Raw genomic sequence first — 19,092 nt, 5'->3', positions numbered from 1 at the left:
CTCTACCATTTCCACCATCATGCTTTGTCTTTTGGTGCTCCTGTCCTGTGCTTGCCTAAGCAGCTCAGCCTCAGCTCATTCCTTCCAACAGCTTCCTTGTTCTTCCCCTCCTGGGACTGCAGCCTTGATCCCAACCTCTATCTGTGCACACACATAAAATCATGCAATTTAACTAATTAAAAAACCCAAACCAAACAAGAAGCTGAAGGCAAGTGCTGACTTCAGGGTGTGCACTGCAGTTTTGTCTATGGCATCTCCTTCTGGCAGCCCCATGTCACATCTATTTCCAGGCAGCCTGCTTTCTTCATCCTCAGGCACTGCACTGAAGGGGTCAGACAGACTGCTCGGGGTGATACAACACCCTCAGTCCCAAGCCACTGGCCCATGCCTCACTTGCACCTTGACCCTCCAAGGAAGGTGAGGGAAGGGGTATCTTGGCCCACATTCTCCCTGCGGGCTGGAAAGTCAGCACTAGACATGATCAGAGAGGAGACAAGCCAGAGTATGCAAGGAAGGGAGGGGAAATGAAGAAACATTACCTCCTTTTCATGTTTATTTAATTTTTGTATTTTTTTGTATATTTTTTTTTTAAGATCACAGAAGAGCAGAGCATTCATACATGTAAAGAAACAGAAACGAGATAACAGAAGTTAAATACATTGAGAAAAGAAAAAATAAAAAGCTTCTTTTTTTTATTTCATCACTGGGTTTTGTTCATTTGTTTTTTGGGTTTAATTTTTTTGATTGGTTCCTTTACACACACACTTGCGCTTTTAAAATTTTCTTTCACAGAGCTAGTTTCAAAACCAAAACAATGGAAAAAATAAAATGGCCATTTTCTCGTTTCATTAAAGAGAAGTTCAGCTCATGTCTACAGTGCTGGGGAAAAATATATATAAAGATATAGATATATATATATATTTATATGTATATAACACTGTTAATGAGGAGAGTTCTAACCACCCCACCGTGTAGCAAGAAGAAGGGACTGGACTTCATTCTCAAGGTCTAGAGGATGAATCTTGGCTCCAGCTGGGAAGGTTGAATGATTTTGGGAGGTGGCACTGTGGAGGCAAGTTCCTGCTCTGTGCCCCCTCCTCCCTTTCCTGGCACACACGTGTGCTCCTGCAGGCACAGGCACAGGCACAGGCACAGGCACAGGCACAGGCACAGGCGTGCCCAGGCCTTCTCCTGGCTCCTCAGGAGGTCACAAGGTAGCTGTGTGTCACAGGCAGAGCCACGGCCAGCAGCAGGAAGGAGGCTGAGCCCTGCCTGGCTGTGCGTGGTGGAGCGTGTGGGGAAGGAGAGCGCCCAGGAGCACTCCCGTAGCATGTGCGCCGTGGAGCTGGCGGGCGTGTGCGTGTGAGCCTGTGTGTGCCCAAACGGGGAGCAAATGTCACAATTCTGGAGAAGGACAGCCCCGCCTGGGACGTGCTCTCCCCACTGGCTGGCTCCTAGGAAGGCCTTGCTCCTCGTCTCCACCCATGACCCCTCTGTTACGGACAGAAACATCCACACGCCTTTCCTCAGGACATGGCTGGAGCCACCACACGTGGTGCCACACTGCTTTACTCACTGAGGCCCATTTTGCTGCATGGTGAGCATGTCCCAGGAGGTCAGGAGGGAGCTCCTGATGTACCATGAGGACAGGCAGGGAAAGAAGGGCCCACCTGGGATGCAACCTCTGCCCCTTCCCCAGCTGCGCTGCCCAAGGAGCCCTGCTGCTCATGCAGCCCCCACCACCTGCGCTGCAGTCATGTCCCCCTGTCACTGCCCCCTCCTTCTCCACTCCTACAAGGCTTGCAGGGCCATCCGAGTTGCTGTGGCACCAGCTAACCCAAGCCTGCAGCAAGTGAAGGACTTTGCTTCCCACCAGCCTGGGCTAATTAGGAGAGCTGCTCCTCCTGCCCAAGGCCTGCCTTGGAGATCTCCTTGCCTCACTCTATCACCCCGACCCACAGAGGTTCAGAGGACCATACTGACGTACTCTCACCAGGATGAGTTCTGCTCCCCCTTACAGCAAGTGAACCAACAAGCAAGCACCATATGTTGCCCCAATGGAAGCCAACCATTAGGCAAAATTCTGGGGGCTGTGGGAGCTGCCCAATCGCTGTTCTAGCAAGTTACAAGAAGGAAAAGTGAAAGAGGTTTTAGTGGTGTGACATAGCTCTTAGTCAGCAGTCATGCAATTAAAAAAAATCATCTTCTGGGCATCCCACTGGAAATGAAGCCACTCTAAGATTAGCGTTGAGAGGCCATGGTCTCCTCGCTGGTGAACCTGAGAGTTCTGCGCATGGATGATGGACAGCACTCATCCCTACCCTTTTCCACTGGCATCACAGCTTGGAAATTACCATCCAGCTTCTCCATCACTTCCCTGCCTCAAGTTTTGCTCTTCCCATAAGACAGTTTGCTCCCAGCATCCCAAACTCAAGAAGTTTTGTGTCCTTGAGTCAGAGAAGCAGTAAGATTGTGCACCATCAGGAGAGAAAGAGAGAGAGAAAGAGAGAGAACTGCTCACCCCCCTAGCACCTCCTCTGTCATACTGTCTTGGTCAGCCATCCCCCATGTCAGTTGCTACATCACATCAAGCACCATGATGATTTGGGCTGCAGGTCAGTCTGCTTGGAGGAGAGGAAGCAGAGGTGTGAGGGGTTGGGAGGAGGAGAAGAGGTGTTTCCCTGTGCCCATAGATTCCCTCACCAGGGAAGGGCGAAGTGATGAAACACTACACAAAAACTGAGCTGAAATATCATCTGCTGGTGGGTCTGTGAAGGATTCTAGCATAACTCCTCCAACTTCCCAGATCCTCTTGTTTCATCAGGACTTCCTGCTGCTCCCCCAGATTCCTTCCAGATGTGTAGCTTCTACTCAGCCTGGAGACCACATGGCTTTTGATGGTGGCTTTGTCCATGCTGTGGGCTTGGACATTCAGAACGGGGTTGCTCAGACAGGTGGCTGGGGGCATGGTCTGGATGCACCTGGAACTAAGAAGAGCTGGTGGGGCTTGGATGTTCTTTGACCAAAAGTGGGTCAAGCAGCAGTGCACGAGCGATCTGCCCAAGTGGTGAACAGTCAGTGGTGTGAGAAAGATGTGCAGACAAAGACTAACTCTTGACACAATGCATGTCACCAATGAGATCTCCATGAATGGCACGTTCACATGCACTCGGGGTTAGCATGGGGCGACACAACTTCACCGGTGAAGAAAGCGGGTACGGGGGAGGAGGAGGAGGAGAGGGTGCATCACTGAGCCACGAGTGTGGGGCTGCAAACAAACAGAAATGAACACGACTGCCAGGATACAGGTGTCGGCCGGCTGGAGCATCCCACAGCGCCCTTCCCAGCCGTTCAGAGACAGGCGTTTGCTTCGTTTTCCATCTGACCAGGCACACGCTCCAACCAACATGCTACAATCATGCATGGAGTTCATGTGGCTCGGGGTGGCTGCATTTCCCCTGCACAGGTCCTTTCAGAAAGACTTGCCTTCACCCCTCCTCTCAGTCATCCGAAAAGGGTTAGAAATCTGCTAGCAATTATGGGGCCATATATGAAATCTAAGTTTTTGTTCCTCTGCTTTGACATTACCAGACATCTCATGTAACTCTTGTAATATTTACAAACCAGTAGAAGAAATACAATTTTTTTTTCCATTTTGTTCATATCTTTTTATGACACTAAATGTTAAATCTCCATCAATCAAACACAATTACACTGACAAGCTCAAGGAACTGGTGTCCCATTTCAAACACCCACCTTCCCTGGTCCCCAACCAGCTGAGAGGCAGCAGGAAGCAAGAACACAGCTTTTTGGGAGGTGATGGGAAAGATAGCAATGCAAACAGGGAAAAGAGATGATTAGGAGAAAGAGTTTCAGGGAGAAGGGCCTGAGACACAAGAAAAGCCATTGCAACATCTCCATCAGAGGATGGAGGGGAGAAAGAATGGGAAAAAGCTTGCATTCAGCTTGAGTTCAGGAGAAACAGGAGGATTTTTACGGCACCCTGTGAGGTACACTGCAGCTCACAGGATTAGATTCTTGGAGAAAATCAAGCTCCAACCTACCCACAATTTTACCCACAATTTCCCTAGGAACAGACATTGCCAGGAGTATGGTTCCCAGCACTTCTGCAGACAACAGGCATACTTGGTGTTGGTGGCTTTTCTCAGAGAGGTCTGCAATTAACTGGCTTTCACCCTGTTTTAGAGCCACACAACAGAGGCAAAGATCTGCCCAGGGCCTGCAGAAGAAACCAGATCCCAGCACTGGGGCTGAGGCCATTTCCCCCACTAATGGGCAGATGATTTAAAAAAATTGATTCCCTGCTTTTAGTGAGATATCTCCCTTTTAACCATATGCCTTGACATCTAAAAAAACCATCCCCTCAAAACTCCTTTGAACCAAAACAGACGTGAGATAATGAGGAGCTGGGACTCAATGACCACCACCACACCGTAGGGGTCTGATGTGTGTGACCCCAGTGGCCAGGAGTGACCCCACAGTGACAAAAACACATGCAGAGAGCACATGGGACAGGTGCTACCATAGCAACCGGGTTGACATCAAAGAACCTAAAGTGGGCTTGACTCAGCCCTTAGGAGCAGCCTGTCACAGCAAGACACTGCAGGCTGCCCACCTTTTTCAACAAATAAATCCTGTGGCAATAAATCCAGGCATAGGTACAGCCCCAAGAAAGAGCAGTGTGTGTTTTCCCTCGTGCCAGTGTGCAGGAAAGGGTGCAGCTCCCAGACCTGGCTTCTGGGACCAGGATCAGCTCACGGCTGTACCAGGGGAAAGAGGAGGCCTGCTGCAGTAGAAAATCTGGACTTGTTACTAAGACTCTGAATTAGATGGCCCTCCTGAAAGTTAGGCATGAGGACTGGGACCTCTGAATGCTCTGAAGTATGCAGGGCATATTTTTTCGTGGGCTGACACACACCAGTCTCCAAAAGAAATGCCCAAGTCCCATCAATGACTGACAATTTTGGAGGAAGGGAGCCATCCCTGGATGCCTTGGGTGGATTTCAAGCACCAGTTGCCCACTTGTCACTTGCACCCTCTTGCAGGTATGGCTTTGGCGTCTGGAGGAGCATAAATTACCACCATCCAATTCCACAGTAGCTCTTGCAATGCCCAAACTTCAGCCTCTCATGTGTCTCTTTAATAAATCTCCTTGCTCTTCTGGCTGCCTGGGAGGAGCCCTTGACTGCCTGCTTAATTGCATGCCTGCTGCTTCTCGGAAGAGCTGAGCTCAGCAGCGCCGGCAGTGCCGCAGTGCAAGGCACAGCCTCACCGGACTGTGTCCCGCCCACGCAAAGGTGGGGACGGGCTCTCAAGCAGCAATTCCCACTTTCCCTCCTGTCAGGGGACACCTGGGGGCATCCCCTCCCGCACACTGCAAGGCCAAGCTGTTTCCCCCTTGCCTTCATGTGAGCACAGCTGCCAAGCGTGCTGCCACTGCCCCGGTGCCCAGGGCAAAGACACAGGAGCAAACTGGCTGCTGCTTGAAAGCCGAGTGGCTGAGCACCTGTAAAACACTCTGCTGTGGTGGGATGGTCACTCGACTTCACTGGGCTAAATCAAGCTCTCCCCTGCACATCCCTCTCTCCAAAAAAGGCCTACCTGATAAACCCTGTGCTCTATCATCTTTGCTGCTGGTGGATACTATGGCTCGTGACAGGCCAGGGGACACAGGAATCTTCTCCCCACTGCCCCCACCCACACACAGGCACTGCAGCCCCTGCTCACTCTGGCTCTTGCAGCAGACATTGTGCTGGTGTGGCAAATTCCAGCCACTGCCCACCATTTTCTCAGTCCTGTTTCTCACAGCTTTTTTTCGCTTCCTCACTTGGAACCACTAAAGCCTCTCTTGTTGGCACCTCTGTATGTGATTCTGCCACAGGGGAAGTGTGGGGCACTCTCAGCAAAACCAGCACCCTTGAGATAAGAGAAGAGCAGGGGAAATTGTACTGCCCACTTCTTCGCTGCATCATTTTATGCTCCTTCTTTGTAAGCCCAGGATTTTGGACCTGACATTTGTTTTATTTCTTACATTCACAAGTCCTGGACATTTTCTGACCCAATTTCTTTCAAATGTGGAATTTGCAGTGTGTTTTGTAATAGCAGTGGTATACAGCACACACACACACACACACACACTCCCCCTTACACAGCCTACATTTCCTTTTATACTGGGGAGGACAGTAAAAACAAAAACAACAAAGCAACAAAAAAGGGTATTGGCTCTATTTTTGCATGTCTACCAAAATGGTTAGGAATGACCAGATTGTGGTTTTCGTGTTGAGGTATTGTTCCTATGCACACTGTATCTAAAAGGAATGGCTGCTTGGTGATGTCCAAGGTCTCATCACTCACATCCCACCGGCCCAGCCTCCCATCCCCAGGAGGAATGGTGACTGCACTCTTCAGTCCATAGTGTTGTAGGCCAGTCCTGGTTTCTTCTGCTTGCTTGGACAATTGCACATGAGTGCACACCCCCATGCATGTGTGCAAGCACTCATGCATAGCAAGAGCTGCTACACTGGTACTTGGAGGCTGAGAGCCAAACAGATTGGAAGTAGGAGAGGAGAAAAAGCCTAGACAACGGTGCAGACTGACTCTTGCAAGCAAGATGGCCAGAAGACAAAAAGCCAGTGAGGACATAGGAGAGGGGACACAATATGAACCTGTTTTGCAGCTGCCCCTCTCTCCTCACCCCTCTTCTCTGCCTAAGTGATCTCTCTGTATCTTGTCTCACACTTACAAGGCAGGACATTATCTACAACAGGATGAGCATATGTACACATGGGCTGTTCATTTTGCATGCTTAGAGAGAGCAAGAGAAAGAGAGAAAGAGGGAAGACGGAGCAAGAGCCACACATGCATGCACGCACGCACACAGGCATACACAGGAGAAAGAGAAAGACACCTGGTTGAATTGAGGGGGGGGAAGGAAGAGGATTTTAAAAGAAAAAAAAAAAGTAGGCTTTCAGTAGAGTTGACACAGCTTTAGATTAGGCCTGTGGGGGTGATGTTGCATGAAGGAGGGGACAGGAAAGGAAATAAGGTGTTTAGCAAGGGCTGGGTGCACATGAGCACAGGGTGAAGTGAAGAGAGGAAGGGGTTCTTCACAGGACACCAGTGTGCAGAGAGCTTCAGGTGACTTGCTCTGGTTTGTGGCTGTTATTTTTTTTTTCTTTTCTCTTTTTTTTTTTTTTTTTTTTTTTAGATTTGTTTTTAAAAGTATGAACTGGCTGAGCATTAGCTCACAAAAATGACCCAGGGCATCCAAAAAGTTAAATGGCTATAGACAACGAAGCAAAGACCTCTTTCTGCAAAAGAAAGAAAGAGGAGGAAGGAAGCAAAGTGAGGGAGTATGGAAAAGAGGAAGGAGGAGAGAAAAGAAAAGGGATCTTCTTTTTGATTGGCTTTGCAGGTTTTGTTGGATTGTTTACATTGCAGCATCCTCTGGCGACACGATCCTTGCTGGTGCCCCATTCTCTCCCTCGCTTCGTGTTGCCTCCTAGGCAGTCGATGACTTGACAGCCGGCTTTTCAGGTTTTGGATTAAATGTTGCTGAGTCTTCTTTGCTGTAATTTTTCCTCTCCCCCCTCTTCGCTCCTGAACACACAAAAGTTGTGAAAGAAACAGTCGTCTCTCTCTCTCCCCCCCTCTTTTTTCTCTCTCCCCTCTCTTCGCTCTGTCTCCTGTATAACGCATTTTGTTTTGTGTGTTGTTGTTGTTGTTGTCGTGTTGTTTTTTTAATTATTATTAATATTATTATTTTAATTCTGATTTGTATTAACATTTGCTGAGTAGGCAGAGCAGGGATGCTGCCAGAAGCCACAGTGGGACGGCCAAACTCATGGAGCCGTTGTCTACTCTCCCTGTGCCGGGTCCTGCAGGGTGCGAGAAGGGAGAGAAAAGAAGACAAGATTACACGAGGCTGAGTGAGATGGGTGTGACACAGGAACACAGTGCTTCAGTCCCAGGCTGCTCCTGCAGTGCTGGGTTTGGGCTGCAGGGCACAGCCTCCTTCCCACCTTGGTGAGCTTCCCTCCAGCCCAGCTACAGGCTGCTGCCTGCCAGCTCATCCGCATCCTCCTTCCCTCAGCCCAACACTGCAATGGCATGTGGCTCTCCCTAAACAACACCCACGCTGGAGGAACAGGGCCTGAAGCAAGTGGGAAGGCTCAACCCTGGCTGCTGACCACATCCCAGCCCTTGCTGTGCCTCCAGCTGGGAGCTGCTGGCCTTTCAGTGCAAGGATATGGTTCATCCCTTTGCAGATCCAGCCCCTGGTCACCACCCCCACACCTTCCCGCTCTGCTGCCTTCCCAGTGGTGGCCCTGAGATGCCAGGACTCCTTATAATTGTGCACAGTGGCCAGTGCCTGTCTGCAGGCAGACACCAGCTCCACAGGAGCTGATTCATCACCGTGGTCCGATCAATAAAACATGGGCCCAACCAGCAGACACGTCCCCTCCCTCCCTCCCTCCCAGGGCTGCACTGTAATGAATTGTCTCTGAATCAGGGTGGAGGAAGGCTTGGCTGTGGCACTTAAAGCCCTGTGGCACGACACCTATGGGGTGAGGGTGCAGGGTATGCCAAGGAGGTTGATTTTTCATAAGGTTGGGAAGTGAAGTTGCACGTGTGTGCTGCGCATCCGCAGGCTCCTGTCAGAGGGGGCAGGGAGGAGCGCGCTGCAGCAGCAACAAATAATGCAGCCTCGCTCCGGGAGTATTAAATGCTAACACTCCTGACATCTTCTCATTCATCCTCTCATTTATGGGTTCCCTCTTCTGGATGGCTTTAATGGCAGTGATGCTGTTTTAAATTCACCCTGCAATCCCAAGCCTCGACAGCCTTTTCTTTATAGCTGGTCAGGGCACATGTCTGTGGGTCTGTAAATGCAGGCTCACCCTGTGTATGTGCACACAAATGCTCATGTATGTATGCATGCACACACATGTATGTGTGCATTTATACGTATATGTGCCTGTAAGATGCTGGAGTGTGGAGATGGAGATGAGGTTTTATGTTAGAACTGATCCTGCTGTGGAAAAAAGAAATCATGCTTACTACCAAGAAAGGCTGTGACGGCAGAGGAGAGCAAAAAAAAATAAATTAAAAAAGGCCCTGTTCAGGGGAGCTCCATGAGACTGAAGTACAACTGCTCCCTCACAACCTGCAGAGGTGAAGAGCCCTGCTCTCCTGGGTGGAGCACAGGTGCCACAGGCTTGCTCAGCAGCACAGTCGCTATTAAACTCAAGCTAGTGACTAAAAGGCAGCAAATCCAAGAGAGATATCTCCAGTATCCCTCAAATTCCATTGCACTTTCATTTGTCTGATTTCTTCCTAAGGTAGCTGACTAGAGTAGCTTTTGTGCCCCAGTTCTATTATTTTATTATTAAGTAATTATGTGCTGATTTGTGTGGAAAATTTATGTTCCATCTATGGCTTCTTTTTTTCAGCTAGCCCACGTGCAACTTTTGTGGCTTGTCACACAAATCCTACAGCACTGTTTGTTTTACTCATTTTATTTCCTCCCCTAAACTCAGGAACACGTTTCAGTTCAGCTACTACTCCTACCTCACCTATGTTTCAGAAAAAGCATCTCGCACAGTCAAAGAATGGTGTGGAGACTGTTTGGGAGTTTTGCATCCCTTTTTGGCACAAAACATGACTCCTCTGGCCCAGTAAAAAAACAAGAGTACAGCACACCAGGCAGGGTGTATTGCCACAAAAAATTTCAGCCACCACATTTTTACTATCTGGCTTAAATACTATTTGTCTTAAAACATACATGGACATGTACATAACATACTTGTGACAACCATTCCTCCTCTTTGCCACTTTTCTAGGGTGTCCTTGCAACCAGAGCAAGGGCATTTGCACCAGTGGTGGCAAGCACTGCACACCCAGCATAGCAGAGGCAAGGGGACATTTGCCCTTGGCTGGGTACTGCTGCCTTAATGCATCTAAATGCATGGATCAGAGTTTGTGAGCTTGGTGGGGACTGGGGACAGAGGCATGGCATGGTGTGGTGGTGGTGTGGTGAAGAGATGAGCTTCTGCAATGTCTAGGTGTAAGAGAGGACACACAAAGACATGTGGTGGGATGGAGGACTTGGGAGAGGGTCACACCAGCCTCTGTTCTGCTTGAGCTTGTGTGCCTAAGTTTGAGGGCATTTGAAAAGCCAAAACTCCCATCTCCAGAGATGAAAAATGATACATGTTCTCGTGGTTCCCTGTGTCCCAGTTAGATGGCTGCAGAAACCTCTTCATGTACAGAACTGATCATCTCCTGTGCCACACCACAGGCTACACCAGCAGCTGTTCTCACCAGCAGGTGTTGGGCACTGTGTTAGGCTGACTGGGAGCACTGGGATCCAGTGTGGCCTCTGCAGATAACCCTGGGGGCCACATGGAATCCCTGGGTTTTACAGTACATCTAGCTAGAGAATACTCCATGGGTGCTACATTTACTGTCACAATTACTGTAAAAATGTGGGAAGCTTATAATTCTATCACAAAATAATGTTTTGGGGGACAACAGCTGCTCGAGTGTAATAAGAAAAAGAGTGAAAGTGCTGGAAAATAAAATGCTTGTCTTTGAGCAAGATTTTCTGCAGGAAATAACATCTGTTTTCAATTCATTCTATCACTGTCACCCTCCCTTCCCAGGCACACCTCAGGCTATGCCAGCCCATGTTTGCATGATGACTTCTCCATGTGTGTGCAGGAGCAGCTGCTGCTGCGGGCTGTGCGTGCCCCTGCCCACCCCCACGGCCACGGGTGAGCCCCACGCCGGGGGGACAGTGCCAGCTCCCACGGCGGCCACGGTGTGCGGCAGAACCCGCACACCTGAGCGCACCCGCCACCCGCGCACCGCCCTCCCCAGCGCGCCCACCCCGCGGCACATGCGGACAGGCACGCGTGGGCACAGCTCCCCAGGCGTGCACACGCACACCGCAGCCCCCAGAGCGCACAGACCCCCCACAGCCCCCACCCCTGCAGCCCCCAGAGCACAGGCCCCTCGCAAACCCCCTGCCCTGTAGCTCCCTCGCCATCCCCACACATCCCCTCGGCGTCGCGGTTCCACAGCCCCTATGTCACGTCCGCTACACATCGGGTCCCGTAGCCCCCATGTCACCTCCCCTCGCCATCCCGCACATCCCCTCGCCATCCTCATGCCACACCCCCTCGCCATCTCCATGCCACACCCCCTCGCCATCTCCATGCCACACCCCCTCGCCATCCCCATGCCACACCCCCTCGCCATCCCGGTCCCGCAGCAGCCGCGGGCCAGCCCGCGGTCTCCGGCGCCCTCTGGCGGCCGCCGCGCGGAGCCGCCCCCGCCGCTGGGGACCGGCAGAAAGCCCCCCCCGAATCATCCCCGGCTGCCCATCCCTGCTCCCTGTCCGCTGGCACCATGTGCTTCGGGCTGTGCCTGAGGTCTCCCGCTTCGGTAACCTTGAGCCTCTGTTCTGGGAATTTGCTATAATATCCCGGGCTATTCATCCTCCCACCCCGCCCAGGTAATTGGACAGCACTGTCAAGTCCGTGACCACGCAACAGGTCTGAAGAGGAGGAAATTGGGTTTCTGATGCTGATAAGCTAATATGAATATCTGGCAGAATTTCACAGCTAAACCCCTAAGGGACCCCAGACCCTAAATGCTGACCGAGTCTGATCCCATTAAGCAAATCAAGAAGGAGCAGACTGAAAGCTGTCAAGGGCAGAACAACTGCACTGCTCTTCCTTTCTCCAAAAGTGAGATATTTGGATACCTGGTGCAGAGGCAGCTGGAGCCCTGCCACGGTGCCCAATTGTGCTGCAACACAAGTGCATGGGACACTGCATCCTGTGTTTCCAAGGCTTTATTGGTGCCACACGTCCAGCCTGGGTGATTTGCATTGGTGCCACGGCACAAGGTAGCCTTGGCCAAGATTTAGAGAGCTGTAGTTCTCGCATGGCTGAAGGGGACCACGTGCAGCCCCCGTCCCCCATCCCACCCCTCTCCCCAAGACAATGTAACCCTAGCTGCATCCTTAAATTTAACAATGGGAAAAACAACCATGCCACAGTGGCCTCACTGCTCCGGCCACACCTGCCTGTGTGCAACAGCCCAGAACAACAGCCTGGCACAGAGAGGCTCCAGGCAATCCCCCTAACGCTTCTGGGAGAACTTCCACATACTTCTGAGTGAAGATGCAGAAGGGGTGGCGAGACCCTTCAATTTGGGACATCAGTAATTTCACCTAGTGCCTAACACTCCTGCATTCCATGTAGCATGGGGCAGAAGAGTTGCTGCATGCCCTCACGTGCAGAGGGCTGCAAGTCAGCCTATCCAAGGTTTCACTAGAGAGGATGTGGGGTGTGTGCTACTGTTCCAGGCTTGGTGTTGGAATGCTGTAGTGCTTGTGTGTGTGATGGTTCAACAACTGCTCCTACTCCCATGAATGGTGTAGGAAAAGACACAGCAAGAAGGATGGGGGGACTTGGATTAGATGGCAGAGGAAGATGAGAAAAGCATGGTGCTGCTTGCATTTAGAGCAAACCACAGCCAGATTGCAAAGCCAAGAGCTGCTCTCATCCTCAAAACCAGCCTGAGGAACACACCACAAGGAAAGATGTTTGCTGGGTCAGTCTAAGGGTCTTGTCTAAGCTTCAGCCCTGTCCTCTGGGGGGGCTGGGTGGGGGCCAGCCAGGAGCATGTGGCCAGCATGGCATCATACTGGCCTACCTTAGCTGCTTCAGAGTAATTATGAGCCAGAAGAAGCTTGACCCCTTTGGGATGAATTTCTTCTTCTGTTAACTTGTCTGGTCACTTCTGGACTTCCCTCAGCTCTTTAAGAAGGACAGCAGCAGTCAGCTGCCAGCAATGACATTGTGGCCCCACATTAAATTTGGGTGCTATGTTCTCCTGTGACTTTAGGACCTTGGCATTAACAGGTGGCCTGGCACACCATCTGCTGTTAGTTGCTACCTGAACTGGCTAGATTAAAACTGTCTCAGTCATTCCTTGCTCTGCAGCCTCCTCTGCTGACTATGGGAGAGCCAGGCTAAGGAAACTGCTCAGAGTGGGAAGAATTCACTGTGGAGTGTTCAGATCTTCCCAGGAAAGGGAAAGATGAGTATTTTTGTCATGAAAGCTTGCAACACACCCAGCTTCTGCAGCAGTATCTGAGGTTGGAGGGCCAGCCCTGCACAGGCCCTGCCTCATGGCTTGTGTTGGCTTCCTAAAGCCTACAGTGCCCACTGGGGGTTGAGGGCTGCATGAGGAGGTGAAAAATATGTAAGGGCATCTGGGCAGAGGCACAGGAAAAGGCTGCTATGATGAGAGATATAGGAAGGGGTTAATGGGGACTGAGGTGACAGGATGAACCTTGCACTTGTACCAATGCTGGGCTACAGCACAGGAAATGATACCAGGGAAGATCTTCAGCTGAAATGGCAATATTGGAATGCTCGGCTCATGACATGGAAGAGGACAAGGGGAGGAAAGCTCAGCCAGGGTGAGAATGGGGAAACGGACGAAGTTGTGTAAGCACAAAGGTTAGGAAAATAATGAGATCGGGTCCTGGGAAAAGGGGAGATAAAGAGAAGAAAATCAGTCCTGACCAGGCACAGGAAAGCAAGGATGAGGGAGACAGGGAGAGGGGAGTGATGGTGCTCATGAGAAGAGGGCATCAGTACCAGCCCGGGCTCAGAGGTGCAGGGAAGAGCGGGGTTTCCAGCAGAGCTGTTCGGGTATGGACGTGGTGCCCGGAGAAGCTCAGACCAAGAAGCAGGTCCGAAAAAGGAGAACGAGCAGCAGCAAGCCACGGTGTGCTGCCAGGGCTGTGGCCTCATGCCGGGGAACAGCGCTCGTACTCGCCAGGTCTGTCACCTGCCCTGGCCGGCCGCTCGCTGCGGGTCTGTCCCCTGTCCCTGTGTCCCCGCCCGGGCGCCGCCGCCGAAGCGCCGCTGCTTCCCCGCGAGGTGGCAGCCGAAGGACACCAAACCCGCCTCGCCATCCCGGCAGCCTCCGGGCTGGGAACGGCCCGGGAAACGCTGGGAATAACCCCGGGGCTAGGCGGCTCTGCACAGCCCCCCGGGAAAACCCGGGTCCTACGGCACAGGGGAGGGGCCAGCTCTGCGCTCCGAGCCACCGCCCTGAGGCAGCCACGGAGGGACACATGGACATGGCACGGAATCTGGTCCCCACCAGCCTGCATCTTTCCACAACCACTACATCTGCAGTCTCGGCACAACCTCTTTGGAAGATACATAAAAAGCAGGATATCTACCCACTATGACAGCAGAAACCGAGGGTGCAGGGGCTGGTGGTGAAGTTTGCAACCCTCTCTACTTATTCCACTTATTCTTATGATGGCCCCCAGCATAAAAATGGACCTGTTGCTGTGAGTCCAGAGAAGGACCATGAACACTCTCAGAGGGCTGGAGCACCTCTCCTATGAAGACAGGCTGAGAGTCAGAGTTGTTCAGCCTTGAGAAGAAAAGGCTCCACCTTACCGTGGTCTCCAGTACCTAAAAGGGGCTGACAAGGTCTGGAGAAGGGCTTTTTGTAAGAGTGTATAGTGATAGGACAAGTGGTAATGGTCTTACATTGAAAGAGGGTAGATTTAGATTGTAGATAAGGAAGAAATAGTTCACTATAAGAGTAGTGAGGCATTCACAGAAACTGTCGATATCCCATCCCTAGAAATGTTCAGTGCCAGATTGGATGGGATTTGAGCAACCTGGTCTAGTGGAAGGTGCCCTGCCCATAGCAGGGGATTTGAAACCAGATGGTCTTTAAGGTCCCTTCCAACCCAAGCCATCCTATTATTCTACTTCCCCCACACAGATATTTCCCCTTCTGTCTCCACTTCCTCCAGCTCCTTTTTGTAACACCAGAAGCACCCTTGAAGGGGCCCATTAGAGAGAGACTGTGCCATGACACACAAACCTTGCTCAAGAAGCAAATGAAGGCAGATGTGTAAGTAAACCCACAAGTTTACCAGAGGCATGCCTCCAAATGTGTGCACCATGATCATCACCAGCAGAAACTGAACACGTTACTTTTGAGATTCCCAGCACAGACCTTTTAAAAAGATCATTTGAGATGCAAGCGGAGAGCAGATATATTCCTAAAGGAGAAAAAAATCATCCACCCATCTATATGTCTCACATCCACATTTGCCAATCCCATCATCTGAGTAAACCAAAATGAAGGCAGAAGAAGAGAGAGCGGGTGCCAGTTTTTCTCTTATTTACATTAACAAGACTCCAGAGCTTGACATATCTGCAGTTTGCTGATGGAAGAGAGCCCACAGAGAAGGTTCAAAGGGCATCAGAGAGCTCCTGGCTCTTGATTTGCTTTGGGGACTCTGCCCTTGGGATCCTGCCAGGGAGTGCAAGGTAAAAATCTGGTGTTTGAGGGTAATTGGTCCCTATGAGTTTCTGAATGGAAGAGAAGCCAGAAAGCAGCATGGGATGGGCTTGGAGAACTTGTCTGTGCTGGGAAGGAAGGGGTGACGATAAACCAAGTATAGCCAGCCTGCTGTTTTTCCAGGTGCTGTCCACTCTGAGAAGCTCTGGCCTCCATGTTGTTGATAAGCTGACTCTACTTACAGTGAAGGCTGGAGTTCTACTTCTTGAGCAAAAAATAGGATCAAAAATAAGGGGGGGAAGAACAAACCCCACCTCCAAAGCAGAAGGCACAAGGGAAAGAGGATGTGTATCGTGCAGTTGTCTCTATCATCTCACTCCCTGGGGCCTGTAGGGGTCTCAGGGTTTGCACTTGCCAGCTGCTCTGCAGGAAGCAATTTTTCCTAGTCTGTTGACTCTCTTGCCAGGGCTTCAGAAGATGAAATCTTTATTATCATGAAGGCTTAAAAGGGAGGAATACTGTTAATTCCATTTTCAAGGTCATACTTTGAAAGTTATTAATTTCTTTCTTCCAGGGCTTTGCACTCTACTCTGAGGCTTTAGGGATTACCAGCTTCTACTTACTAGGGTTCATCTGGGGCCTTTTTTCTTATTTCTTTCCTGTTCCTCCCCCCCTCTTAGAAGAAGACACTTTTTTTCTTCCCTGTTCTCAGTGTTGAAGCTATTTTGCTCATTGCCTGCTCATTCCCCATTGTCACTACCAGTTCTGCTCCTGTAATTAAAACTTGACTGTGACTGCAGTGATACTAGGCTGGCTTTCCTAGAGGTGCCAGTACCGCTGTGTAAGCCGGGGAGGATGCCCTCCAGCAACTCTCCAACAAGATTAAGGAAATGTCTCTGGTGTCTATCAGTCTTTGCACTTGGTTTAATGTATTTCAGAATTTGCTCATACTTTTTTAGCACTGAACAGTTCTTCCCCATGTTTTGGAGCTCATTCATGGTGTACGAAGTACTCATCTATCATACCTCATGTCTTAGAGGAATGAAGATTCATTCTGTAATGCAGCTCACCCATTCTTCCCTAAGTTCTGAAGAATATCCCTGAAATTGTATTTCTCAGTGTCTTTCTGAGAAGGTCGTGGTGCTCAAGAGCTGTCTGCTTACACCGTTTATCCTGGAGCTGGTTTACAGTAATCCTAGTCTAAAATTGAACTGTTATCCTGACCAGTGAGGTTGGTGGTGGATAGAAGACCACCTTTGTTTCAAGGTTACACAGATCTTTCATCATCAGATCTGAATGGTATATATAAAAAGTTTCAATGTTTTCTCATTGCTGAAGAAATTTTCTCCCACCCTTTTTATTTCCCTAGCAACTGAAAGTTTATTTAAAAAAAAATCAATCACCCCCCAAAACCCACCTTCCCCAGTGACTGATACAAAATCAGATACTTAAAACTGTATTGTCTTCAAATCACACATTAAAGACTCTCATTCTACAAGCAAAGAATAAAACAAACGAACAAGCAAACAAACCAAACAAACAAAGCACACAGCACAGACTTTTTCAGGAGTCATTATGGGGAAGATCTGAGCTTTTTCTGCTTTTTGCTTTCCAAGGATAAAGAAATCCCTCTCCTGCTCAACTCTCAAGCACATATGTAGGGCACAGCAGACCAAAGGTGATACCAAGCACATAACCTAGTGTCTCAATAGAAGACAAACAGCATAGCCCCCCTCACCCAGAGCACGCACAGCCCTAAGAAGCAGGTTTGCTAATTGGAGGCTCTGGAACCTTTTGAAAAATTAATATTTTCATCAGTTTCATGTCTGTCTGTTTACTCACTTCATCCCTGCTATGGTTTTCTACAGGCTTTACTGGATATATGGCATAGGAAAGATTTGAGTGGCTGTGGACAGAAATGAAGAGGCAGGGGACATGCATAGGGGTGACTGGAGCAGAAAAACAACTAAATTGGGGTGGAGAGTGGCCAGCATGCTTGAGGTTACTCTGGTACTGAAATCCAGTCCTACTGGAACCTCTGCTCTCCTTATCTTTCTCTAACATCTGCAGAGAAGTGTCCTCCCAGTCTATCCTTGAGATCTTCTTAGGGATATCACTCTCAGTATTTAAGTTAATTAGAGATGTCATGACAGTCAAGCTGGGCCCAGGTGCTCGTATATGTCTCTAAAGTGTGGGGTCTAAGTAAATATTACCTTGTGTTCCCTGTAGTTCTCATCAAAATATGGAAGTGTCTGTGTGTGTGCAGTGCCAGAGTGAGACTCCTGGTCACCTAACACCCTAACAGTGCAAGCATGGCTTTAATACCTGGCCCAGGCCTGGGAAAAGCCAGAGCAGGAAGCCATTGTGGCTTCCCACAGCCCATTAAAAACCAGTATTAAAAAGGGAAAGTTAATACAGCTTACACAGGCTGCTGAGCAGGCCTTCAGCTGGATACGTAGGAGCAACAGGAAATATGCAGGAAGCTATTCCTGCTCCTCATTAGATGTTCTTGGGTGCCTGGAGATTGCTCAGTGCATGTGGGCTGTGCCTCTGAGCACAGAGTGAGTACAGTGATGTGGCTGGGCAGTGTCACCAAGGGTCAGTGTGCCTGTGTGGCTGCAACACCTACCGGAGGGGCTGCCTGACCAGACCCTGCTGAAGCCGTGCTGGTCAGAGCTCATCCTTCTCCAGGGCCTGATCCCATGCTCCCACCCATGCATCCACTCCCCAGGCTGCAGAGGGACATGCAGGGGATGCTGGGGAAGGACCACACACATTGCTCCTTGCTCACCTTGCCACGAGACCTCTCCCTTTTGCAGGGGAGCTCTGCTGACAGACCTGCTCACCCATGGGAGGGAAGGCCTTCCAACAGCACTGTGCTTTTCCTGCAAGCCTGATTTCTTTGGAATGGTTGGGTTTTATCCCCATGCACACCCTCCCTCCCTCCCTCCCAAATCCCACACCTCCCTTCTCGTTTCTGGTTGTTTTTGTTTTTAGAGAGAGCGCTTAGACAGCTGTATTAATCATGCAAGCCCAGCCATGTGTAATGTGCTTTATCAACAGCAGAGCAGACACTGAATGGCAGCGGGTTCACAAGCGGGCCCAGTGCACCGCCTGAGCTGGGAAGATAAACCTGCTGCTTCCCAAACCAACTTACCGTCATGGGTTAGTGAATGAGAGACTGTTCACTTGGGACAATAACCAGAGGGGAGGCCAGCTCCTTAGGCAAGGTTTACTCTGGAAATGGAAGGGCTAAGAGGAGGAGGAGGAAGGTGGAAGTTACTCTTTGGTCATTTTCTCATGGGGGTTGGAGGAGGTTTTGCGTGTGTGTAAGGATTAAATCAAGACAACAGTGGCAGTTCTTCATCCTCCTCTTTGCTGCCCTCCACAGTTCCAGTCAGCCAGTCAACACAAGAAATAAGGAGAACAGGAGGGAGAGAGGAAAGGTTTAAGTACACCTGCTGTGCAGTGGGGATGGGTTGTTTTCAGAGTCTCTAAAGGGGGAAGGTTCAGCTGATGGCTTCAGGAGCTCATCTAACATGCAGATGGTTTCAGGTTATGAGTGTCCTCTGGGCTGGGGATATCTGCCTCGGGAGGGTTAGAGCCTGCCCCAGCTCTGCTCTGCAGGGTACTCTGCCCATGCTACAACACTAACACTATCACTGTGCCTGTCAGATGACTGATTTTCTATGGCAGTTGCTCTTCCATGGGTTC

The 19,092-nt window shown here is 50.2% G+C and overlaps 1 protein-coding gene across 3 annotated transcripts in view; it reads right to left on the bottom strand.

Moving 5' to 3' along the window:
* Positions 1-531: 531 nt before the first annotated feature.
* LSAMP (limbic system associated membrane protein) overlaps positions 532-19,092 on the bottom strand; it is a 990,094-nt gene continuing 971,533 nt past the window's right edge. For all 3 annotated transcript variants that reach the window (XM_071433325.1, XM_071433324.1, XM_071433326.1), the window contains one exon: positions 532-7,898. In XM_071433325.1, the coding sequence (XP_071289426.1) occupies positions 7,801-7,898 (98 nt within the window). In that variant the 3' untranslated portion in view covers positions 532-7,800. The remainder of the gene's footprint in view (positions 7,899-19,092) is intronic.

The sequence above is a fragment of the Agelaius tricolor genome, unplaced genomic scaffold, assembly GCF_023055355.1.
Source record: "Agelaius tricolor isolate 1412-34295 unplaced genomic scaffold, bAgeTri1.0.p SCAF_9, whole genome shotgun sequence".
NCBI classification, from domain to species: domain Eukaryota; kingdom Metazoa; phylum Chordata; class Aves; order Passeriformes; family Icteridae; genus Agelaius; species Agelaius tricolor.
Note: the sequence above shows the minus strand (reverse complement) of the source record. Positions and strands in the feature narration are given on the sequence as shown.